Raw genomic sequence first — 13,736 nt, forward strand, 5'->3', positions numbered from 1 at the left:
AGCACCTTCTCTTCTTCTGGGAGAAGCAAACACGCTCAGTGGAGAGGCACATTCGGAAGATGGAGTTTCACATCAGCAAGGTCAGCCTGGTTTCGGGGGCGCCTCTCTGCTTGAGGGGGGGACCTCTGTGCCGTCAGTGGAGGAAGGCTCTCTGGGTGCCAGGTGGCTGCAGAAAGCCAAGGGGGTGCAGAGACCGTGGGGGCTGAGCCCAGAGGTGGGGATCAGGGGATGGGGTTAGAGGGCCGAGTGATGAGTCCAACCACCCGGTTGTACGGACGGGGCTGTAGAGGCCCGGAGAGGGACGCGATGGGCTCAAGGTCACACAGCAAGTCCCTCAAGCTTTATGTGGGCAAACCCCTCCATGAACTCGCTCTGCTCCCTGGGAGCCCCGCGGGTGGACGGAACATCACACACGCAGCTTCCCTGTTTGACCGCTGAAAACCGCATCCACCCATCCCGCTCACTAGTTTTTATCGTGCCTGAGCTGTGCGCCAGCCGCTGCCAGGTGCTGGGGATGCGGAGTGCATGGGACAGACGCGGTCCCTGCCCGCGAGGGCGCACGTGCGCTGGGGGCGGGGCCAGCACGACGTGGGGTGTGGCCTCCTGAGGGGCTGGGTGGGGAGACAGTCCCGGTGCGTGCGCCCGCAGGTGGACGAGCTCTATGAGGGCTACTGCATCCAGTGCCGCCTGCGCGACGGCGCCTCCAGCATGCAGCGGGCCTTCTCCCGGCGCCCGCCCAGCCGCGCCTCCAGGGAGAGCCTGCAGGAGCTGGGCCGCAGCCTGCAGGAATGCGCCGAGGTGGGTGGCGGAGGGCCGGTGTGGGGGCTCACGGGGCTCTGAGGCAGCCTCTGCCTCTGCCCCCGGGGGTGGGGGGTCTCTGTCTGGCAGGGTCCGTGCCTGCCCCGTGGTCCATCCCAGGGCAGGCGGTGAGCCGCCTCCTGTGGGGCTTTGCAGGACATGTGGCTTATCGAGGGGGCCCTGGAGGTTCACCTGGGCGAGTTCCGCGTCAGGATGAAAGGTGACAGGGCTGGGCTGGGGTGGGGGCAGTCTAGGTGGAGCCTCGGGCCTTCTCCGGGACCTGGGGCTTGTGCTGAGGGTGGGGGGTGATGGTCAGAACCCCAGGGTTCCAGGCCCAGCCCGGGTTTCCACTCCTGTGACTTGTGACCTCGGGCAAGTCCCGCCCGCTCTCTGAGTTGAAAGTGAGGGCCCTGGTCTGCCCCTTGTCATCCTGATGGCTTAGCTCACTGCCCATCCCCCCGAAGCTGATGACCCCCAGTGTGGCGGGGGGCTCCCCGCTTGAGGGCCTGTGACCCACGGGGTAAGGACAGTGGACAGCGGAGAGACGAGCCCGTCTCTGTGTTCCAGGCTTGGTGGGCTACGCACGTCTTTGTCCTGGAGACCAGTACGAGGTACGCCCGCCCTCTGGGATCCGTCCTCAGGGCTCCCCGCCAGGCCTTCGGAAGTGGGGTTTCTGGGAACCAGGGTCTCCGCTGGGTTCCTGTCCCCCGCCCCAGTTGGCAGGGAGGGCCCCCAGGGGGTGGCAAAGGGGCGCGGCTGACCGCTCCTTTCTCGGCCCTGGCGCACAGGTGCTCCTGCGTCTGGGCCGCCAACGCTGGAAGCTGCGGGGCCGCATCGAGTCGGACGACAGCCAGACCTGGGACGAGGAGGAGAAGGCCTTCATCCCCACCCTGCACGAGAACTTCGAGATCAAGGTGGGTGGGGCCGGGGGGCGGAGGGCGGAGCGGGAGGGAGTGGGGGCGCGGCGCCCACACCCACCGCTTCGCCCTCCCCCAGGTGACGGAGCTGCGCGGCCTGAGCTCGCTGGCGGTGGGCGCGGTGACCTGCGACATTACCGACTTCTTCACCACCCGGCCGCAGGTCATCGTGGTGGACATCACAGAGCTGGGCACCATCAAGCTGCAGCTGGAGGTGCTGTGGAAGTGAGTGCGGGCGGCCGCTTCCCCGCTGCCCCTCCGGAGGGGTGGGGGGTGGGCGGGGGTGGTGGGGGCAGGGGCCTAGGGAGAGTGGGGTCGGCCCCAAACCCGCCCCATCCAGGACCGCGGAGAGACCTCTCCGGCTCCCCCTGGTGGCCTGACCTCACCCCAGCATCCGCCCGGGGCGGCCCGCCCTCAGGCTGCCACCTAGACAAGCAGGGGCTCAGACCAGACCCCTTTCTGCAGCCCTGTCCATGCTGCGGCCTGACCCCCGCCCCGCGTTTAAATTCTCTTTTTTTTCACTTTTGAATTAGTGGCTATTAAAGACCGGGGCCGGCCAGGACCCTTTATGGCAGCCTCCTGGGCTGGATTCCCAGGAGAAACCCACCTCTGCCTTCCTACACCCACCATCTCCTTACCTGCTGACCCCAGCGCCCACCAGGCACAGGGGTGAGCGGTCACCCTGCGGTCCCCCTGGGCCACCGCCACGGATGGGGGACGCTCGTGGGAAGCACCCCGGCCTAGTGTGGGGCTTTCCACTGAGCATCCCATCCTGGTGGTTTCCACAGGTTTTGGTTTTTGGTAGCAGAGATCTTTTTTTTTAATCACCAAATGAAACCTTGTGTTTCGAGGAAATTCCCTTCTCCTGACTCCCCAGAGCAGGTGCTGCAGGAGCAGAGGGGCAGACACACGCTTCCTCTACTCTGGTGCCCGTTCTGACCAGTTGGGGCCAGTCTGTCTTTTCTCCCTGGGGGTGAACTGGGTGGACTTGGAGGAATGACACCCCCGCTTCAGTGCCTGCATTTGTCTAGTGGGGGTGAGCACACCGCTCAAGCGGTCAGGGCAGGGGGTGGCCCTGCAGCGCCCTGCAACCCCAGGTCGGGAAGGTCCAAGGACCCAGGCGTCCAGCTGGCCCATAAGTGCCCTGGGCGGGCAGGACAGGCATCCAGGCAGGGCCCCTGGGCTGTGGGCCCTCGTGGCTGAGCTGGGCTCTAGACGCTGTGAGCAGGGCCAGCGTGCAGACAGGCAAGCCGGTGTCCACGAGGCAGGGAGGGCTGACCCAGCCCTGGCAGCTCCAAGGACAGGCAAGGGCCTGGCTGGAGCGTCGCTTCGCGTGCTTCCCCCGCAGGTCTGTACCTTCCCCCGGGACTGTGACGGGAGCCCCCTGACCCGGGAGGAACCTGTGGGGGGCGGTGATGTGGTTTACGCAGAAGATGGCAGCTCTGAGTGTCCGCTGCTGCTCTGCTGAGCTTCTCAAAGGGCCTCCAAAGGGGGGTCATTCATCAGCCCCTCCAAAGGGGCCAATCGCTGCCCCTCCCCATTTGGCTAAGGACCCTCGGGGCAATGGATATCTGAGACGTTTCAGGGAGGCTTCAGAGGGGGGACCTGGAGTCCCTCCACTGTGCCTGTCCACGCCCTCCCACACTGAGCCTCTGTCTCAAGTCCCCTGGTCCTGTCTGTGGTCCGATGTCCTCCGGCCGTCGATGACACCCTGGCCTCTGCTCTCCTCCAGCCCATTTGATACCGAGAGCTTCCTGGTGTCACCCAGCCCCCCGGGCAAGTTCTCCATAGGCAGCAGGAAGGGCTCCTTGTACAACTGGACACCCCCAAACACCCCCAGCTTCCGGGAGAGATACTACCTGGTGAGTGAGCCTCCCTGGGTGGGGATGTGGTGGGCGGGCTGGGATTGGGGGTGGGGGGTGTGACTCCCCAGGGGTCAGCACATGGTCAGCACGTGCACCTCCAGCTGCAGCAAGCTTTGGGCTCAGCCTTCCTTGTTTGGGGGTGTTTTGGGGTACCTTTTCTTTTTCACTGCCTGCCCTCTGTTCTGCGGCCTCTGGATTCGGTTCTGGCCTTGACTGGGTGGGGTTCTCCAGATGGTTCTGCCACCCCGGCCACAGCCTCGGGCTCGTTTGTTTCGCACTTGGAACGTGTTTCCAGTAGGTAATAGATTGACTTCGTTTGTGGTGAGATAGATACCTCTTTCCTGTGACCTCCAGGGGCCTGGGTCCCCTCCTTAGCGCCCCTACTCTTCTCAGCTTCCTCCGTGGTCCTCCAGAGAGGCTCTGGGCCATCTGGGAGCAGATGCAGCCTCTCTAGCCTGTGTCCCTCAGCAGCCCTTGCCCTGGTGACGCCCTGGAGACCTTCTCTGTCATGTTGGCGCCATGCAGCATCTCGTACTTGGCTAAAAACTGCACTTAACAAGATACTGAGGCTCAGTTTTTGCTGTTACCAACAAGCGGGCAGTAAACGACCTGGTACACACGTCACCCTGTGTGTGTCGATGCCCAGGGAGGGTCCAGGCATGCGGAGCGGGACCACCCTGTCGCCCTCCTCTGGACCTTAGGTGGGGAAGGCAGCTTTAGATGAGCCAGGCAGCTTGTGCATTTAAAGGAAACTGGTTGTCCAGCCAGGGTGGTCCCAGCGTACTTTGCTTACAAAGTCATTTACGGTCAAGAGCATGGACTCTGAAGCCAGATGGCCTGGGCTCCAAATTCTATCTATCTCTGCCTTTCATCTGCCGTGTGACCTTGAGCAAGTCACTCAACCTCTCTGAACTTCTGTTTCTGTATCGGAGAAATGAAACTAACAGCTCTGCCCCTACGGGGCTTTTTGAGGGTTAAATAAGTGACTTTGTAAATGAGGAATGCTCTCTGGAATGCCTGGCAGTTACAGGTGGTGCTGTAGGAACGTCAGCCATTGGTCTGGTTGATGAGGGGGAGGGCACAGCAGAGGGGGTCAGAGTTCGTGTATGCTGGCCTGGATTAAAATGCCCGCACATCCATCCTTCCTCGCGCGCACCTCGCTTCTCCGGGGGCAGAAGTGTGCCACCCTCAGGGAGGTGTGGTGAGGCTTCACTGCGAGCTGACTCGGGAGCTGGGGCTGGAAAGGAGCGAGTGAGCGGGGTACGGGGGGCCTGGCTCTCACCGGCGCTTCCGGGTGCTAGGCGCCTTGGCGGACCCCGGTCATCCTGCGGCTGTGGGTATACAGAGCAGACGTCTGGGGCCACCCTCGGGGGTCTGACTCTGATCCCCAGGGCAGCTGCTGAGGCTGGCCGGCCTGTCTGTCTGTCTGTCTCCAGTCTGTCCTGCAGCCGCGGGCACAGCAGGCCTTGCTGCTGGACAGGCCGAGGGCCCCCTCTGTCCTCAGCTGCCTGTCCGACGGCGACCTTCGGGGCCCCGGCCTGCGGAGCCGCAGTCAGGAGCTGCCCGAGATGGACTCCTTCAGCTCCGAGGACCCCCGAGACACGGAGACCAGCACATCGGCATCCACTTCAGACGTGGGCTTCCTACCCTCGGCCATGGGCCCCAATACCTCCATCGAAGAGGAGGCCCAAGAGGAACCCCCGCCCCTGGGCCTCCTGCCGGACATGCTGCACCTGGCGGAGGGTTCGTTCGTGGAGCAGCCGGGCTGGAGAGACTTGGGGGTGGGAACCCCCGACCTGTCACGGGGCTCCCCCTTCCACAACGACGCGCTCCCGGGGAGCCAGGGAGGCCCCGACGAAGGAGACCCCAAGGACACGGCAAGTGGGCCTGGGCTGCCCCTCGAGAGGCCTCTGCAGGAGGTGCTGGACCTACTGAGGTCTGTGGACCCTGCCCCGCCGCAGCTCCGGGAGCTGGAGTACCAGATCCTTGCCTTCAGGGACCGGCTGAAGGTATGTGGGCTCTCTGCAGGGGGCACGCCCTGATGGTGCCCTGACTGGCAGTGGGACAGGGAGCCTGGCATGTTAGGGAAAAACTGAAATAAACTTTTGGCCCACACAGTACTTAGGTTTGGTGAATTTGCTGTTTGAAACAGCCCCCGAGGGCTGGGCTGAGATGCTGGTCAGTGTTGCTGATGCACCTTGTGGAGGAAGTCTGTGTGCTGGATAAGTCTTGTTCAGCCTTGGCTGAGCAGCCTTTGAGCTCGGTGTTAAGTCAGTGATCAGCCTTTGCTGAGCAGGCTTTGAGCTCGGTGTTAAGTCAGCGGTGTGTCTATTAAGTGAGACGCCTTTAAGCAGACACAGGCACCCCAGGGGGCACCGTGGGAAAGGATCTGCCTGCCAGCACAGGAGACACAAGAGACGCGGGTTCCATCCCTGGGTTGGGAGGATTCCCTGGAGAAGGAAACGGCAGCCCACACGAGTATTCTTGCCTGGAAAATTCCATGGACAGAGGAATCTGGCAGGCCACAGCCCTTGGGGTCACAGAGTCAAACACGACTGAGCACACGCGCGCACACACAGACACAGACAACAAGGTTCTGTGCTGACGGGCAGATAAAAAGCGTTGACCCGAGGCTCATGGCCTCTGCATTTCCCGTGCAAGCAGACTGGTTCAGTTTCAAATCCCAGGGGTCACGGTGACTTTATGCGCCGTAATTGCTGTGAATAACGGGGCCGTGTGTGTGTGTGCGCCTGTGCGTGTGTGCATACATACATGTGCACATGTTTTTTCCCCATCAAGCAAGGAAACATCTGCAAGCAGCCTTATTCTTATCTTGTTGCTCAAGATGTTCTCCCTGGGTCAACCTTCAGGAGCCCAGTTCTGACTCGTGGCGTCTGAGCCAGCCCCGTGCACTCTGTGGGACTCAGCCACAGGGGAGCGGCCCCTGCGAGGCTTTGATGACTTGACCCTTCCCGTCCCGCAGGCAAGGGCTGCCTCCAAAGTCCTCCCCTTCCACGCTTCCCTGGGAGAGGAGACATCTGCAATCCAGAGGCTTACCTGGTGGCCTTTGGCCCGAGTTGTTGGGCCTGACCCACGCTGTCTTAACAAAATAATTTATAATTAGTTGTCGATAGTTGAAAACTGGGCGGCTCCCCACAAAGTCGAGGTTTCTGGTTTTTCTTGGAAACGTTAACGGTCCGCCTCAGGCCCCACACCCCGGGTGGCAGGGCCCCTTGGGGAGGGCCCTGGGGACATGCCCCCCGGCCCGGGCGCCCCTGAGGTCTGGCTGTCAGTCCGTCCGTCTGCCCGCAGCCCCGCAGAGCTCGCCGGGAGCACGCATCCACTGAGAGCCTGATGGAGTGCATCCTGGAGAGCTTCTCCTTCCTCAACGCCCACATCGCCCCCCACGAGCTGGCCCTGTTTGGGGGCTCCCAGGGCCTGCGGTGAGTGCGCCCCTCCCAGCACTGACCTGGAGTCCAGCCTCGGGCCCAGCGGCCTGCCGGCCCCTCAGCCCCGACTCTGTGTTGGTTTCTTTATTATGGCCCTGGCCCTGCCTGGCATGTGACCAGCGGAGCAAACAAGGATCACTCAGCTAGCCTTGAGCGTCTGCTCTGAGCAGTGGGCTTTCTTTTTAAATCTTATAAAACGACGCCGGCACACGCAGTAGAACCTCAGACCTCTGCGGAGCAATCTCGCAGCCCCGCCCCCACGAGCATGGCAGGCACCCACAGCTCAGCAGCACAGAAGTACACGAATGGGTTACATTTCTCCCCACCTCTCGGGACCCCCCGGGGAGGGGGTGCCACGTCCACCCGCTCAGGGCTCGGGCTCAGCCCGTCATGGAGCAGACACGGTGCCGGGTGTGCTGGTGTCTTACTCAACCCCCCGGTGGCCCAAGCTTGGGGTTCCTGCCCCCACTTTCCGGACGAGTAAACTGAGGCTCTGGGAGGCAGACTCATCCAGAGTCCCAGAGCTAGGGATTCGTCTGAGCCCCAGGCTTCTGCACGCCCCGGAAAGTGGGCGGGGCGGGGCGGCCTTCCCAGCCCTGCTTTGTGAGAGCTGTCACTCCCATTTGCCGCGTCTCCGTTTCTTAGTTTTCTCCCCAGTTTACCTTCATCTTCCTGGGACCTGGAGTCGGCCCCCGTGATCAGAGCTCTCCAGGGAGGGAGGGTTTCCTCTGTCCTTGGAGGCAGCTGAATGCTAACGGACCAGTCACCCAGTTCTCACTTCCACTCAGAAAGGACAAGAGCCCACCTCCAACACCGCAGCTGAAAGCGCCGTCCAGGGAGCTCACGGCTGGCGCCCCAGAGCTCGACGTGCTGCTCACGGTTCACCTCCAGGTCTGCACAGCGCTGCTGCAGGTGGGCGAGGACCTGGGGGGGCGGGGCGGGGTGGAAGATTCAAGATGGGAGGGGTAAATAGTCCTGTGGTCCTCAGGCAGCCCAGGCCATAAACCGAAGGCAGTGGTGGTGACTCTTTAGGTGGCAGATGCTGGAGCTCCAATCCAAACTGGTTCAGAAGGAAATGATTTGGTTCACAGACTTGAAAGGCCCAGAGGTGGGCTTCAGGTCCAGCTGGATCCAGGGTTGCAAACAACATCACGATTGGGTCTCACCCTCTCTCGGCTCTGCTTGCCTGTGCTGGTTGGCCTCATGCTCTGGCAGGCTCCTGGCAGCTCCAGCCTGCATCCTGTCCTCTCAGCTGCTCTGGCGAGGAGGAATCCCCAGACGACAGGGCGCTACCGTGGGGATAGGAGGGACGGGGAAGGGGCAGATGGGGAAAGGGCGGGTGGGGGTCACGGGCATGGTAGCTGACCTCAGAGGGCATGTTCTGGGCTAACCTGGCACACCGTGGGCTGCTTCCCAGAAACTGGGCTCCCCTAACCTGTCGAGGATGGTCCAGGAGTGCCTTCTGGAAGAAGCTGCGCAGCAGAAGCAGGTTCTGGAGACGCTTTCCGTGCTTGACTTTGAGAAGGTCAGCAAAGCAATGTCCATTGAGGAGAGTAAGTACCTGCTGTCCGGCCGTGTGAATGGCAGGAAGTGATGAGGATGAAAGCCCGTGGCGGGTGGGGGGCTCCTCTCCCTTCCCGACACTTGTCAGTCAATGGCACCCAGGGGACGCGAGTGGGGAGTGTCTGGGCTGGGACCAGACCCACACCGTGGGGGCGGGAAGGGAGGCCAGCTAGCCTCGGTCAGCCGGGTGACCCTGGACGAGGGTCACTGCTCTGAGCAAACGAGTCGCTGCTCCGAGCCTCAGCTTCCCCATCTGTATAATGGGGAGGCCCCCGGGTAGGTGTCAATGAAGGAATCCCCAGCACACATTCAAGGCACACACGGCATGCTGCCCAACAGGGGCAGGGACCCCAGCCCCGTGGGACCTGCCCTTGTCCGTCAGGGGAGACTGGGAGCAGCAGTCCCGGGGGTGTCGTGGGGCCGGCAGGCGGTTACCAGATGAGGCTCAGGGCCAAAGCTGTTCGTCTCTGCAGGTGACGCCTGCGGGTGGGGAAGGGGCCTGCCTTAGGCCAGGCCGCGCCCCCCTCCCCAAGCCCTTGGGTCCCAGGGGCAGGGACCCCCGGGCCTCCTAGTTGCTCACTCTTCCCCCATGCCGGACGGCTCTCTGAGCCCAGCCTTTCAGTCCTCCCACAGGCCACGCGGAGGAAGGGCTGCCTGAAGCTCTGGAGGGGCTGCACGGGGCCCGGTGCCACCCTGTCCTGCCCGGGGACGGCGCTGCTGGACCAGCTCAAGAAGACGTTCCTGCACAGAGTCAGGGGGAAATACCCGGGACAGCTAGAGACAGGTAGCCCCTCCCCTCCCCATGCTCCCTGGGCAACGCTGTGTGGAGCCCCTAGAGATAGGTAGCCCCTCCCCTCCCCATGCTCCCTGGGCAACGCTGTGTGGAGCCCCAGGGTCTGGAGCATCACTACCACAGGCCTCCCTCTTGCCCCTTCCGTACCCGCCTCTGCTACAGATGCCCCCGCGGCATCGAAGGGAGGTGTCGCTCACTTGACCACCAAGCACCTCCTCTTCCCAGGGGAGGAGGGCGGAGCCAGTGAACCCCGGGAGCGGCCTGCGTCTGTCCGTGGGCTGGTGCTTCTGGGGACCGGTTGATTGCATAGCTTCCACCAGAACCTTAGAGAAGGGCCCCCGGGGAAGGTAGGCAGGACCCTATCTGCTCGACAGCAGCATCATGAATCTTGGCTGGACTCTTCCCTGGAACGTAGAGCTGTGGCACCTTTGTGTTGACCACTGAAGGGTGGCACGCGTACTCCGGGCAGTGGCTCTGGACCTCAAGCAGTTCTAACCACCCGCCCTGCCGCTGGGATTCAGACTGAGGGGCCTCAGCTGGAGTGTGTCCTCGTGGGAATGGGGGGTGCCCCAGAGATCCCGTGCGCAGCCGTCACGGAGCCTCCAGACCGACCTGGCTGGGCTCCCGGGGTGTCGCCCAGGGGTTGAGACCCCCGTCTCCCCCTCACCCTCTCTCTGTGTCGCCAGCCTGTCACAGGCTCCTGGAGCAGGTGGTCAGCTGCGGCGGGCTGCTGCCTGGAGCCGGGCTCCCTGAGGAACAGACCATCACCTGGTTCCAGTTTCACAGCTACCTGCGGAGGCAGAGCGTCTCTGACCTGGAGAAGCACTTCGCCCAGCTCACCAAGGAAGGTAGGGGCTGGGGCGGCGGGCCGGCGCCCCGTGTTGGGGACAGCCCATCGCGGAGCCCTCTGTCTCAGCTCTGCGAAGCCAGTTTTTCAGAATGCCTTTCCCCTCCAGCTGTTCTTTTGAGAACTAGATTTAATTACATTGCCTGTTGACTCCACATAGAAATGAGCTCCAAGGGCAGGAGGTTGTATGAAGCACAGCAGAGGTCGCAAGTGGACAGGAGGGTGTGCTGGGCTGGCCCGAGTCCCTGAAATAGGGACTGGCGTTGATTCATCTTCAGGGTGTATTTGACCCCTAGCTAGAACGCCTTCCTGGAGATTCCAGGAGGCCCCTTCGGGACTGGTTTGGGCGGGGCCTCGGTGGACCCGTCTTGGGATTTGCTCCTCCATAGCTGATGTTCAGCCTGCAGCTTCCTGGACCGGCCGCAGTCAGAGGGGACCCCAGCTGCCCCCTTCTGTCTCTTCCAGTAACGCTCGCGGAGGAGCTGCAGTGCAGGGCCCAGACCAGGACAGTCAGGAAGCTGCAGGGGAAGCGGCTGGGCCAGCTCCAGCCCTTGCCACAGACGCTGAGGGCCTGGGCGCTGCTCCAGCTGGATGGACCCCCCCGGGCCTGCAGAGCGGCCAGCGCCCGCCTGGCTGGCGCAGCCAGAAACAAGAGCTTTCGGGAAAAGGTGCGTGGGGCTGCCGGCGGCCTCTGTGGGCCTGCCGGCGGCCTCTGTGGGCCTGTGAGCCGGGGGCAGGTGGGCTTCATCTCGGAGAAGCGCAAGGCGGGTGATGGGGGTGCTGCGTTGGTGAGATGGTCCCGACAAGACCACAGTCTCATCCGTGGCCATCCTCACCACGGGCGGCCCCAGTCCCGGGGGCGGGGCCAGGGTTGCCATGGTCCCGACATGACCACAGTCTCATGCGTGGCCATCCTCATCACGGGCGGCCCCAGTCCCGGGGGCGGGGCCGGGGTTGCCAAGCTGTCATGACTGCGTGTCCCATGCGTACCAGCTCACTCAGCTCAGTGTTTCTACAGCCACGTTGTCTATTCGGTCTCTGAGCTGTCACCTGCGTGTAGGGTGTTCCTTCTTCAGAATTCTGACAGTTGCCCTCCTTTACTTTCGACTAACAAATGTGGCTGGCTGGCTCGTTGTTTGGTTCACTAGAAAAACCAAGAGACGGGACCCCTCCGCCTTTTAGGTTCCTGGCCCTGTGACTATTCTAGATTTAGGGGACCAGCCCACCAGGGTCGGAGAAGGACAATACTGGGCAATACTTACCGTAGTCTTGGGCGCACCCAAGTGCCAGGCACATCCCCCATCCCCCCTGCTTCCTATGAGCCCCTAAAGCAATACTGCAAAGGAAGCACCAGCTTATTTTCCAGCTGGATGGACATGGCCATGGTCACGTGACCGATGGGGCGGGGTCAGAGCTATGACCGGAAGGAGTGATGAGATGCTTTTCCTTCCGGTGGCCTCACCAAAGCTCCCTGTGTTCAGTTCTTCTGCTGTCCCCCGTGGACAGCGGGTCTCTCTGATGTCGCATTTTATCTAGATGGTAGTTTCAGAATGCATTTTGTAAACATTAGATGAGTTTTCAAAAAAATATGTATTTGGCTGCACTGGGTCTTAGCTGTGGCATGTGGCATCCAGTTCCCTGATGGGGGATGGAACCCAGGCTCCCCGCATTGTGAGTGGAGTCGTAGCCACTGGACCCCCAGAGAAGTCCTAAGACCAGTGCTTGCAGATGAACCGAGTACCACAGCCTCCAACTCCATGCTGTGTACACAGGCTGTGAGCATACCGGAAGGCGGGCGGTGGGTGGTACCAAGGGTTATGCTCTCACCAGCCCCCCGTTCACAGCCACCTCATTTTCTAGGCCTTGCTCTTCTACACCAATGCCCTGACCGAAAATGATGCAAAACTCCAGCAAGCTGCGTGCGTGGCGCTAAGACATCTCCGGGTGAGTCTAAGCTGCCCTTGCTGGTGATGGAGAGAATCCTGGTTGTGATTAATGCTGAAGTTAGTGCATTTCAAAATGATTCCACTGGGACAAAAAAAAAAAAAAAAATCACTGCAGTGGAAAAGCACCGGAAAGAGCTGGCTGTAGAGAAACAGCCTCAGCTCTGCCAGCAGCCCTGTGGGCAGAGGCCCCTCAGCAGTGGCCTGGGGCACGTCCGCTCTGGCTCTGTGTGAGCAAGCAGGTAGCCCCAAGAGACTCACTTCTGTGCTCTTGGATTATATGGTTGAATAACCTCAGTTTTGTAGAAAAACAGCGGAGAGCTTCTCTGGTGGCTCAGGAGCAAAGAATCCACCTGCTAATGCAGGAGACATGGGGTTTGATCCCTGGTCCGGGAAGATCCCACATACCTCGAAGCAAGCAATTCTGTGCGCCGTAACTATCGAGGCTGTGCTCTAGAGCCCTGGACTCCCACCAGCGAGCCCACGTGCCACGTCTGCAGACGTCCACGTGCTCCAGAGCCCAGACTCCGCAGCAAGTCATTGCAGCGAGAGGCCCAGCACCACAGCCAAAGCGGCCCCGGCTCGTCGCAACTGGAGAAAAGCCTGTGCGGCAAGGAAGAGCCGGAACAGCCAAAATAAACGAAAAAAGTGTCAAACGCAGAAATGCAAGTTACTCATCCTTTTTTTTTGGTCACACCTCGAGGCACATGGGATTTTAGTTCCCCAACGAGGTTTCGAACCAGTGCCCCCTTAAGTGGAAGTGTGGAGCCCTGACCACCGACCCACAGGGAATTCCCCCAGTTATCCCTCTCTGTGCATAAAGTTTTAAAATTTATATGGAGTTCTGAATTACTTCCTTACGTTAGACTTAGCGCTCAGTGTTATCGCAGGGCCACAAAATATAAATAAAAAACAACAGCATATGTTTGGTTGCCCTGGGTCTCTGTGGCTGTGCCCGGGCTTTCTCTAGTTGTGACAAGTGCGGGCTCCTCTTTGTTGCAGAGCGTGGGCTTCTCCTCTCGTGCAGCAAAGGCTCTAGGCGCACAGGCTTCGGCTGTCGCAGCATGCTGGCTCAGTGGCTGTGGCCCACGGGGTGAGCTGCTCCGCAGCATGTGGGATCCTCCCGGACCAGGAATTGAACCCAGGTCCTCTGCATTGACAGGTGGATTCTTATCCAGTGAACCACCAGGGAAGCCCCTAAATGCTTTTGAGACTCTTGAGACAACACACCACTTTACACTCATTTGCGCAAAGATACAGATACGAGGGGGTGCTGGTTTTACTATTTGTAACTCTTATTTTAAAAAACTCATTGCCATTTTGCTAGATGAAAAATGCTCCGAACAGTCTAAATTATTTCTGGAAGGAACCAACAGGAAATTCTATGAGGTCCATCTGGTTATGATCAAATAACCAGGGAGTGGCCAGGAGGTCAGCGGGTGGGCAGCCGTGCCTGGACCAGGACACTGGTCACTCCTCTCCTGGTCTGACCTGGAGGGTGGGGTTGGGCGAGGCAGAGGAGGTAGAAAGGTTCAGAAGAAAGCAGGTCTTATTCCAACAT

General features: G+C 61.1%; 1 protein-coding gene across 5 annotated transcripts in view; it reads left to right on the plus strand.

The window, feature by feature from the left end:
* The window catches only part of RIPOR3 (RIPOR family member 3), an 88,924-nt gene that overhangs the window by 73,126 nt on the left and 2,062 nt on the right, over positions 1 to 13,736 (plus strand). For 4 of the 5 annotated variants that reach the window (XM_027558270.1, XM_027558271.1, XM_027558273.1 and 1 more), the window contains 15 exons: positions 27 to 80; positions 649 to 798; positions 955 to 1,018; positions 1,366 to 1,409; positions 1,587 to 1,712; positions 1,795 to 1,940; positions 3,448 to 3,577; positions 5,017 to 5,589; positions 6,893 to 7,023; positions 7,818 to 7,941; positions 8,447 to 8,582; positions 9,215 to 9,376; positions 10,072 to 10,233; positions 10,698 to 10,900; positions 12,093 to 12,176. In XM_027558270.1, the coding sequence (XP_027414071.1) occupies positions 27 to 80; positions 649 to 798; positions 955 to 1,018; positions 1,366 to 1,409; positions 1,587 to 1,712; positions 1,795 to 1,940; positions 3,448 to 3,577; positions 5,017 to 5,589; positions 6,893 to 7,023; positions 7,818 to 7,941; positions 8,447 to 8,582; positions 9,215 to 9,376; positions 10,072 to 10,233; positions 10,698 to 10,900; positions 12,093 to 12,176 (2,289 nt within the window). The other variant, XM_027558274.1, reaches the window with a different exon arrangement.

Source organism: Bos indicus x Bos taurus, chromosome 13 (genome assembly GCF_003369695.1).
Source record: "Bos indicus x Bos taurus breed Angus x Brahman F1 hybrid chromosome 13, Bos_hybrid_MaternalHap_v2.0, whole genome shotgun sequence".
Lineage (NCBI taxonomy): Eukaryota > Metazoa > Chordata > Mammalia > Artiodactyla > Bovidae > Bos > Bos indicus x Bos taurus.